Source organism: Carettochelys insculpta, chromosome 2, assembly GCF_033958435.1.
Source record: "Carettochelys insculpta isolate YL-2023 chromosome 2, ASM3395843v1, whole genome shotgun sequence".
Classification (NCBI taxonomy): domain Eukaryota; kingdom Metazoa; phylum Chordata; order Testudines; family Carettochelyidae; genus Carettochelys; species Carettochelys insculpta.
The window spans coordinates 247,997,030-248,007,872 of record NC_134138.1 but is presented as its reverse complement, the minus strand read 5'-3'; the positions used below and the strand labels follow the sequence as shown (position 1 = coordinate 248,007,872).

The following is a 10,843-nucleotide window of genomic DNA, read 5'->3' as shown; positions in this document are numbered from 1 at the left end:
GTGTCACCTCAGGGCAGGGTGGCCGCTGGGAGCGGCCCTTCAGCCCGGCGCTGCCCCGCTGACGGAGGTGGGACGCTGTTGATCTCTCCTGCTTGGGGCAAAGCCACCTACCGGCGCGCCGGGGCTCCGGCCGGGGCGGGACTCGGGTGACTCGCGCGGCAGCGCGGTGTGACGCAGGCAGCCCTGGCCGCCTACCCGGGGCGCTGTGACGTCACAGAGGCACAAAGTGAGGTCACGCCTTAAGGCAGCGCTCGCCCCCGGCAGCGGCCCCGCACTCCCTGGGCGGCGGCGGCCGAGGCACAAGGCTGATGTCCCCTCGGCTCTGGCTCGGGCCGGGCCGGGCCGGCCGTCTCAAAGAGCAGGTCAGCGCTCCCCGGGCTTCCCAGCTTCTGCTCCGCGGGGCTGCCCCGCCGCCCGCCTAGCCCGCAGCCGGGTGCCTCCCCCAGCCAGGCAGCCCCGGGACTGGCGGACCGATCTAGGCCCGCGGCCGGCCGAGCTGTGCCTGGGGCGAGGCGGCTTTCCCGGGGGTAGAGACCCAGCGAGTGGCGGGCAGGTCTGCGGGCCGGAGAGCCGGGGCCTGTCCCCGCGCCGGGCCCTGGGAGGTGGATGGCGCAATGGGAGGATGGTCGCGGGCTCGGCTCCGTGGCTAGGAAACCTGAGGCGGCTGCGGGCTGCCCGCTCCGGGGCCCGGGAAATAAAGAGCAGCGGCTGCCGCCGGCGGAGGGGCCAGAGCCGGGCTGCGCGGGGAGCGAACATGTGGCGGGCGTGGCAATGGGCGTAGGGCCCCGGCTGGGTCGGGTCGGGTCGCTCCGCCGGCCCGCCCGCGCCAGGTAGGGTCTCCCGCGGCTTTGCCGGGGGTCGCGCTGTCACCCCGGCTGGGCGAACGGCCTGAGCGCAGCCGGCCCTGGCTCCCCGGGGAGGGCGGCGGAGCCGAGAGCGCCGCACCCGGGCGGGACCTGGCGGCGCCGACCCTGCACCGGCAGCTGCGCCTTGGGTTGGCAGCAGACGCGCGCCCTGGCCCGGCCCGTGTGCCGTCCGCTCCCCGGGGCCTGAAGCGGAACCGCCCTGGCGCGCCGGTGCGGGGATCCGGCGCGGGGCCGGGCACGGCCGGCGCGTCGGTAAATAACCGGGTGGGTGGGGGGATCCCGCGGTAAGGGCCGGTTACGGACGGGGCTGTGCGGCACGGGGGAGCGGGAGGCGGGGCAGGAGCCCGGCGCTGGACTTGCAGCCGCTGTGGGCGCGCTGGGAGCCGCGCGGCGCGGGCCGGCCGGTCTGCGGGGCACCGTAGCGAATAGTGACTGTGGGCGTCTTTCCCGCGGCCGCTTCTCCCGGGGGCGGCGGCGGCGGGGGGAGGCAGGAGCCGAGCTCCGGTGGGTACCAGGGGAGGGCGCTGGGCGCAGCGCGGAAACCAAGCCCCGGGCGCACGGAACCGGCTCAGGCGGACTTTGGCAGCGGACAGACCGGCGGCGCTGGGCTGGCGGGCGGGCGCGGGGCTAAGCCTTGTGGTGTGCCAGCAGCGTTAGCGCGGAGCGGGGGCCGTCGGCCGGGGCCCGGCCGCACCCCAGAGGTTGTGACCCACCCGCACTGCGCGCCCCGGCTCCCCGGGCACGGCCACGCCCCTGCCTTCTCCAGCGCTGCGGCCCCCGGGGCTGGGTCCCCGCCCGAGAAGCCGCAGAGCAGCTCTCCTCCGCGATCCGAACTCGCCGCCAGCCCACGCTGCCCAGCGCGCACCACGCGGGTCTCACAGCGTGTCGCTGCGGCCCCGCGTGGGCTCACCCCCCCACCCGGGGAAGGAGCGCCCCACAATGCGGCCCTTGTGAGCTCGGCACAGCTGGTCCCCCGCAGAGCTCCCGAGAGCCGAGGCCCCGCGCTGGAGCTGTTCCTGGCGAGGAACCCCTGGCTAGAAACCAGCCCCCCGGCTCACGGTAACGAAAGCAGTTTATTCCCGCGCTCCCTTGGGGAGCGGCGGCGGGCGGGGGGCGGGCTGCTGCCGGACACCCGCGGGAGCGCCGCGGCTGGTGCAGGCTCGTCCATAGCGCCGCGGGGGGAGAGTTCACAGCAGGGGAGGAGACGCTGGGGCAGGACACAGAGACACGCACACAGACAGGAGCTTCACACACAGACACACACGGAGACACACAACAGAGCAGCCACACAATCAGCAGCTTCACACACGGACACGCACACAGACAGAGCGGCTTCACACACACACGCACACGGGACCTTGGCACCCTGTGCAGCTAACACTAGGCGGCAAGCAGACAGCTCCCGCCTTCCATGCCAAGTCCGCCTGGATGGTTGTCGTGTTTAAATAATTACTGCGCTATGGCCGATTTCCTCGAGTAACCCGATGCTGCTTCTTTCCAGCGCAACCCGAGTCCTCTGGCCATCCGAGCGGCGAGCCGCCCCCTTCCCCGAGCCTGCTGCGCCTGAAGAGCCGGGCTGACGGCAGCCGGCCCGCGGCCCCGCACCATGAACACCGTGGTCTTTAGCAAGCTCAACGGCCAAGTGCTCTTTGAGGAGGACGCCAAGGAGAGGGACACCAACAGCCGGCCCTACGCGGGGGTCATCGACAGCCCGCACCGGCCCGACGTGCGCCTTCCCGACAGCCCCTCAATTAAAGACAGCCTCAGCCTTCGCAACAGGCGACCAGGGTATGGGCCGCCTGCTCGCTGCCGCTTGGGCGCCGAGCGCGCGTGTGTTGAGTCTAGTGCCGGAGGATTGTTGTGACTGGTTATTGCCACCCTGCTGTTCGAGCCTCCCCTTAATCTCCCGAGGCTCCAGTGCCATACCCACTGCTAGTGGAAAGCCCTGCGGTAGCCAATGCGGTGTCAGTCCTGTTTCGCGGGCGCGTGTGAATGAGCGTACAGGACTTCGGTTTCAGGTTACTTCTCTGCCGCCGTGAAGTACAAATGCAAAACTAACAAGCGGTAAAGCCCGTCTTTATCCTGCTCGTTTGTTTTAACATATTAACTGTGCCGCTACAGACAAGCGAGAAGGAAAGCCGCCCAGTACGTGTATTTTTTTTCTCTCGTGGCATTGTAGCAAACCCGCCAAATAGAGCAGCTATGGAACACAAGCTCTAGGAAGTTGCGTCGTGAGATGTGTTTAGTAAACAGGGCCTTTAAGAAAAACCCGTGTCAACCAAACAGCTATAGATTTTTGTTTTAAGTTGTCTGGCCGAGCAAAGAAAGTTCACTTTATTTTCGTTACCAGGCTAGCAAGAGGAGTGAAAAAAATAATTCCTCTGAAGCCCGCCAAAGGCAGGCAGTCTTGGTATTAGTGTTATGTGAAAAATTCAACTGGTGATAAAACATCAGCTGTTAAATGTTTGTCCTGGAACAGGTGAAAGGGGAGCTGGTGATGGCGGATGGAAAGTAGTAAGTTTTGTTAGCGCTCAGCTCTAATCAACTATGCGTTTTAGTGTCAATGTAATTAATTTCGGTTAAATACACAAATTAGGTCTCAAGGCATTAAGAGTAAGGACAATGAAAATGCTGCAGAGCTATTTGTATTTATATTGCATCAGTTCACACTCCTATAAGCATTGCTGGCTGGTAGGGTTGGTGAGGCACATCTTACGTTTCATCAAAATGTTTCACCAGCCGATTCAGACATAGACTTTATTTAAATAAAGTATTTCAAAGACCGGGAAGCAGGCGAGGGAATCCGGCATAGAGCAGGTAGCTGGCGAGGCCCGACAGCGACACCTGCCGACCCAGTCTGGAACTACAGCACCAAATTCACCTTTTCTCCCCGTTCGTGGCGGCGGCCGGTTCGCCACGGAGGCGGCATTTCCTTGGGAGCCTAGCCTGGGTTATTTTTAATCCGATATATTTTTGTTCTTCTGAATTAGATTCTGTTTTCCACTTTATTTCCTTACGCCTTTTAACATTTTAAACGATAGGTTCCCTCTCCCCCGTGGTAGTTGTTTTCGAAGCCGAGAGGTTGCTTTTTGCCGGCAAGTTTGGGAAAGGAGCCGGGTGTTGCCCACAGGACGATTGTCTGAGCTTTTGATTTAAGGAGGGGTTATGCACCGACGAGCCAGGACCCGCCTAATCTCGGGAGATTGTCTGGCGAAGGGCAGCTCCATCTCTGGCAGATTAGCTCAGTGAGGTCGGCCGGAGTTTTAAGCGTACTTCCCCCGCGCGTTGTGCAGGAGAGCACAGTTCTGGCGGCGAAACACCAGAGGTCAGCCGCGCTGGGAAGCGCCCCGTGTACTCGAGACAGAGGCTTTCTGTGATATTGCAAACCGGCCCAGAAGGCCGGCGACAAAGGTTATGGGCAGCGCGCTGGTGCTGCACACATCCCCAGAACCGGCTCCAGGGCGCTAGCTACATGACGCTTCTCTGCTGTGCGTGTTGCCCCGCAGCGTAGTACTTCAGCGCGGGGCTCGGGAGCCATTTGCCGCCTCCTTTCTCTCCTGGGCGAGAAGGGCACTAGGCCTGGCCCTGCAGACTTCCGTGCTGCAAGCTCTGTTCTGTCTGTTGCGCACCCTCCCTCCCGCCTCGCTGTCCCAGGGTAGCAGTCTTCTACTTGTGTGTCTCACTGACACCGCCTCGGGGAGGTCTGAGCCGCGTGTGTCTTCGGCCACAGGGAAGGAAACAGTCCAACTGACAGGCAGAGCGCGGTAGAGGGTGTAGTAAAACGGGAGCTGTCGTTGGTAGGCAGGTGGCCGCGTGTCTGACTGCACAGACAGGGAGGGTGCGGAACACAGCACCTGTCAGGGGACAATATGTGACTTTTGTCATCATGCTTCATTTCACTCAGGCTCGGAAACCGGGGGGGGAGAGAGTGTACGGGGGAGTGTGTATGTGTGCATGTGTATGTGTGTGCGTACAGGGCCTCTTTCCTCTTGTTCTGCCGGCACGTGCTGTGGGACGTTGCTGCAAACGCCCGGCTCGCATGTGCGGCGCGTGCATCTGTACGACTTTACGCGTTGCTCTCCCCCGCCACACGCACGCCCTTGTGCGGCACCTGAACGCCCCCGCACACAGAAGGCGCGGCGTGGCTGGGCGGGCGGGCTGGCAGAGGGCACCCCGCGAGCTACTAACGAGCCGAGCCGCCCTCTCCCTCTGCAGGGCGCGGCAGAGCGGCGGCAAGGTGCGGCACAAGCGGCAGGCGCTGCAGGACATGGCCCGGCCGCTCAAGCAGTGGCTGTACAAGCACCGCGACAACCCGTACCCCACCAAGACCGAGAAGATCCTGCTGGCGCTCGGCTCCCAGATGACTCTGGTGCAGGTAATCCCGCGTCCCGCCGCGCGCGCGCGCTGCCAAACTCCGGACCCGGCCACCCCTCGTGTGCCCCGGGCGCAGGGCCCGGGGCGGCCTCTGTGCTCGCACAGCTGTGCAGCATTTAACACACAGACGGGAAGCCACAAGCCCCCCCAAAACCCAGCCCGCGAGACCGGGGAGCTGGTGTCCGAGTGCGTGTGGGGCGGGCGGGGGCCGGCTTGCCCGTCTCCCCGCCGCTGCCGGGCCTGAGGTGAGCGCCCTGGCCAATGGGGCACGTCCTCAGGGTGCCTTTTTACGCCTTTTTACGCACCGGCAGGGAGCGGCTCTCGCCAAGGCCGCGGAACGAGCTAATTGGGTGCCCCTTCCGGTCATCGTAGCCCCAGCGGGCGCGCTGCTTTTTGGCGGAGCCCGGTGTGCCGTGCCCAGGCCGTGGCTCGGCCCACGCACACCCACAGACGCCTGGCTGGGGCCGGAGAGGGCTGGGAGGCGAAGACTCCTGAGTACGGACTTAACTCGTTCGGAAGCGGCCCGTTAGGACCTCCCCTCCCACAGCGCTAGTTCCCTGCCAAGCGTGAGCTTTCTGACCTGCTCGGCCCCAGGGTAGAACGAGTGGCAAAGAGGTTGCTCCTTCGTGGGAAAGGGGAGCACTTTTATTGGCCTCCTTCACAAAGCACGTGTGCTTAGGCTTTGAAAATCAACTTCAGGCAGCCAGGAAGTAGGGAAGGTTTTAGCACCAAAAGCAAACACTTCAGAAGGGCTGCAGCTGCACTACGAGTTTTGCCCACGGAGCCCCAGTTTTGTCATAAAACTGGGGGAACGTCCACACACAAAATGCGGTTGGTGACAGTTTGTCGACAAAATGCAGGACTTTTCACGGCAGCGTTCTGCCTCTCAGCCATGAGGCATAACAGTGCTGTCAATGTTCTGTCCAGGAAAGAGCCATGGGAATACTCTGGGGGGCCTTCTCTCAACAGGCAGGGCATCCACAACAATGGGCAGCCCTGTCTGCTGTGCAACCAGGTGCCTGTTTTGCAGAGAGAACAGCCAGACAGTCCGGCTGCTCTGTCAACAGAGTGCTCTCCGTATTGACTTTTGTGTGTAGCCACATTCTGTCGACAAAAGTTTTGTCAGGAAATCTCTTCAGACAGTGACTTCTTTCTACAGAACTCTGTAGTGTAACAGTAAACAAAGTGATCAGTAGCTGTTCACTTCAGATGTGAAAATGCCATAGACTGAAAAGAGCTATCCAGACATCACTACTACTACATATTACACCCATTCTACACAACCGGCACTTGCATCTAGTGATTTTGACTTTTCCATTTTCACAAGACTATATATACAAATTATCAAAGGGGTGGCCGCGTTACTCTGTATCTGCAAAAACGAGAACTCCTGTAGCACCTTGTAGTCTAACGGATTTTTTGGAGCATGAGCTTTCATAGGCAAAGACCTGCTTTGCCAGATGCACGTGATGAAGCCGGTCTTTGTCCAGGCAAGCGTATACGCCAAAAAATCTGTTAGTCTATAAGGTGCCACAGGACGTCTCATTGTTCATACAGATTATAAGATTGTGCTGAATATAGGAGGGTAGCCTGTCCCTTATTACTTACTTAGGCAAAACTCCCACTGAAATCAGAGAAGATTGTCAAGAGAAACGAGAACAGGATTGACTGACAAAAGCGTGCAAATATTAGTATTATTTTTTTCATCTGACACGGTTAGATGATGGGCTTACATGGTGTCAACTGTAGGATGGTGCTATCTCAGGATGGGTCTATGTAGCAAAGTTATTTTGAAATTTCAGCCACTATTTCAAAATAACTTTGAACCAATATTTTGAAATAATTTTGAAATAGTGGTTGACTTATTTCAAAATAGATGAACCTCATTCCATGAGGAATAGCACCTATTTTGAAACAGCTGTTTCAAAATATGGGCTGTGTAGATAGGGAATAGAGCTTATTTCAGAATAAGCCATAGTGAGTCCAGTGGCTTTATTTCGAAACAGGCTCTATTGTGTCTAGATGCTCAGCTGTTTTGAAATGAATTTTGTGTGTATCAGGTCGTGGCTACAGTACTCCGCCCTTTTGCATGTAAATTACAGCAGTTCGAAAATGCAAATGAGGCACTTGATATGAATATTATGCACCTCATTTGTACAACAACAACCACCCGGCCTGTCAGAAGTGCTGATTTTGAAATTCAAATAGCCGTGTAGCCAGGGTTCCTTTGAAAGTGTGCCCTGATTTCAAAAGCACCCTTCTTCCCCAAAAAAGTATATTGGGCTCTGGTTTGTTGTGATAGATGCTGTAGAAACGTGTAAGGGCTGTCTACGCTAGAGTTTTGTAGAGAAACCTGAGTTTTGTAGACAAAACTTGCAGAGTGTCTACACATAAAAGGTGTTTTGTCGACAGAAACTGTTGACGTAAAAGCTGTGTAGACACTCCGGGGACCTGTTTGTTGACAGAGTGGATCAAAAGATTGATATGTTTTTATGTGTAGACAGGATCTGTTGACAGAAGTTTTGTCAGAACACCTCTTCTCACAGTAACTTCTGTAGACAGATATTTCTAGTGTAGACATAGCCATGGCTCCTGTTCCACATAAATTATATTCCAAGTAGGATGCAGAATAAAAGAATGAGCTAAATTAATCCCTGGCCATTGACTTCACAAGAGTTACTCTGGGGTTGAATTTGGCCTAGGCATTTTACATAAATATTTCTTTTTAAAGAAACATGCAAACCAGCTAATATCTTAATTTACAGATGCACATGATTGAAAATAAACCCCATTTGTTTTTCCTCATAATTCAGGTGGAATATTCTTTTAATCCAGAGGTACCACATTGTCTGTATGAGAGATAAATACATGTCTGGCATCCACAGTAATTCCTGCACCTGGAAGACTAAAACAACAGTATCCCCCATATATTTTTCAGATCCAAAAAAGAACAGGCCTGGAATACAGATCAAAATAGTTGAATTCTGAGAATTAAACACACAAACAGGTTGTGATCTCAGACAGGCTGATATAAATCTGAAATAACTTCACTGATGTCAGTGGTGTTACTTTGTATGGAGAGTGGCAGAACAAAGAGCAGATTCTGGGCCACATATTTGCATGTGTTTGAAAATTTTGTGTCTTGTTCCAAGAGTTGCACATTCCAGATGTATCAAACAGGGTGTTGTGTAAGTGCCCAGCCATCAAATGCCAAGACATGTTGTACAACTACCAGAAACCATTATGTAACGTTTTCTAAACAGGCTTACATTTTATCTTTACTGTTTTCTAGTTCATCAGTTCAGTTTCTCAGTGCTTTACAGACTCCTTTGTTATCACCTAAAATATCAACCTGTTACAATAATCATGTTCTTACTAGTTCTTTCAAGCTTATTGTTTCGTGAAGCTGTTGCACCTTCAGTTGCATTCAGCTTTAAATCACACCCTGCACTGACAACTCTATAGGAGGCTAAAAGAGACTTGGAAAATTCTTTAATTTCCATCCAGGGAATCATCCAGTTGGTTTTATTGGGTGGTATTGTTTTCCTGAATACAATCCTGCTGAGATTCCAAGAATGGCAAATAATTTCCATGCATGTAGGTGCATCTGCATTGAAATCCAGCCCCCCACCCCCAGCTCCCATGCTATATTCTGGACTCCAGAATAGTTACAGGTGGAATTGTGCTGCCAGTGCATCCCTGCCTGCAATCTGTCTTTTCCCACACATAGGCTACATCTACGTGAGACGCCTCTGCTGACAGAAGTCGCTCTTGCAAGGGATTTCTCAGCAAAACTTCTGTCGATAGGTTGTGTCTACGCATAAAAGCAGATTGAAAGAGCAATCCACTCTGTTGACAGAGAGCAGCCAGACTGCCCAGCCAGCTCTTGACAGAACAGCTGCCCAGTGAACCAGAAGCCCTGTCTGTCGACAAAAGGGCCCTGGGTCATCTACAGGGCTGTTTTGTCAACAGAACGCTGTCAAGAGAGGCGTTATAACTGAACAGGGAGGGGTATAACACGGCTGGCAGATGTGCCTTGTTTTGTCGACAAACTGTTGACAAAGTGCATTTTGTGTGTAGACGCTCTGCGTTTTTTCCCGACAAAAGCCCAGTTTTGCTGGGAAAAGCCTGTCATGTAGACATAGCCATAATATTTGCAAGCATGGAGAACAAATATGTAAGACTTAATGAGTAAACTTTCCAGGATCAACTTTCATGCCCACATATATTTCCTCCACGCTTGACTGGCAGATGATGCTGAATACAGTAGAGTGACCGCCCTGGGGCTATGACCAGTCTTCATCTCACCCACTCTCTCCAAATATACAGAGCTCCAAAAATGCAGAATTTGCACCAGGCTTCTGCGGGATCATATGGTACATAGGGGGGTTAGTTTTAGAGTGGTTTCTCTCTGACCAGATTTTGGGCCATTTTTGAGTGTCCCGCTATTTTCATTTCCTCCACTACCTCGCATATCTCTCTTTTAACTAATTTCCATCATGTTAGTAATTCTTTGTCTCTTCATACTGTGAAACTAAAAGGAGGTTTGTTCTATTACCTGATTCCTAGAAACTTAGGAAATAAAGGTAGAATCTCGTGGAGAGCTAGCGTTTTGAAGGCATTATGAAATTCCTTGATTTCTAATCACTAACAACATGAACACAAGGGGCGAAATTATTTGCTTGTTTATATATATACAACCCCAGTAAAGTCAATAGGAGTTCAGTGTGTGTGAGTTAGTGCACCATTTGGCTTAACAATTCAAAACATTATACTCCCAAAATTGAGAAGGCAGAAGACTAGAAAGTTTCTAAAAGCTGTCTTCCATCTTAGCCCACAGATTAGACTCCAGTTTGGAATCCAGCAATTTGTTCTATTAATTTGCCACGAACATGTTATGTTTTCATTTGCACTATTCCCACAACATTTGATTTATTTAATTTTAAATTTTGGTTTAAATATTCTTGTGAAATAAAAAAGAAAAATGACTGCATGTTCTTTCCAAAAGGAAATATGAATGGCTTTATTGTTTAATAAGAAGTTATTTGCCACAGTAAGATTAATATACTGGGCATGTGCTGCTGTGGCTTTAATAATATTACCATTTGCACAAGTATATCTGTGACATAATTTATTTTGGGGAAAGGAATCATTGGGCTATTATCCTTCTTTTAAATCCTTAGCTGTTCTTGAATAGAAAAGCATAAAAGATCAGAATAATTTTTCAGAGGCAAAGCCATGGAGTGAGTGTGTCTCGGGTGTCTGTGAATATTTTTGTCCATGCTGGGGAATTTGAACAAATCTTAGAAACATATTTGTGGTAACCCTATTTTTGGTTTGAGGATTTTCTTTTCATGGTATTATTCTGATGTTGATAATTATGCATAAATAGATGGTAGTAATAATTTTAATCATGCAGTTTTTTTCAGGATACTTAATTGTTGGTTGAATTATAATGCAAGTTTCTTCTCTGAGTGCCTTGTAAGCAAATCATCAATTTTTCTATGTTTGATAGGATTTTTCATGTTCACACAGTAATGTGAATCGTAGTCATCTTAATAAGTGTTTTGATGTTGTTAGTTTATGGAAAGATCTTTTATGAT

The 10,843-nt window shown here is 53.3% G+C and overlaps 1 protein-coding gene across 2 annotated transcripts in view; it reads left to right on the top strand.

The window, feature by feature from the left end:
• The first annotated feature begins 284 nt into the window (after positions 1-284).
• MKX (mohawk homeobox) overlaps positions 285-10,843 on the top strand; it is a 76,033-nt gene continuing 65,474 nt past the window's right edge. The window contains exons 1-3 of one of the 2 annotated variants that reach the window (XM_074986285.1): positions 285-362; positions 2,368-2,654; positions 5,082-5,241. In XM_074986285.1, coding sequence (XP_074842386.1) covers positions 2,473-2,654; positions 5,082-5,241 — 342 coding nt within the window. In that variant the 5' untranslated portion in view covers positions 285-362; positions 2,368-2,472. Of the gene's footprint in view, positions 363-1,878; positions 1,926-2,367; positions 2,655-5,081; positions 5,242-10,843 lie in introns of those variants that run through there. The other variant, XM_074986286.1, reaches the window with a different exon arrangement.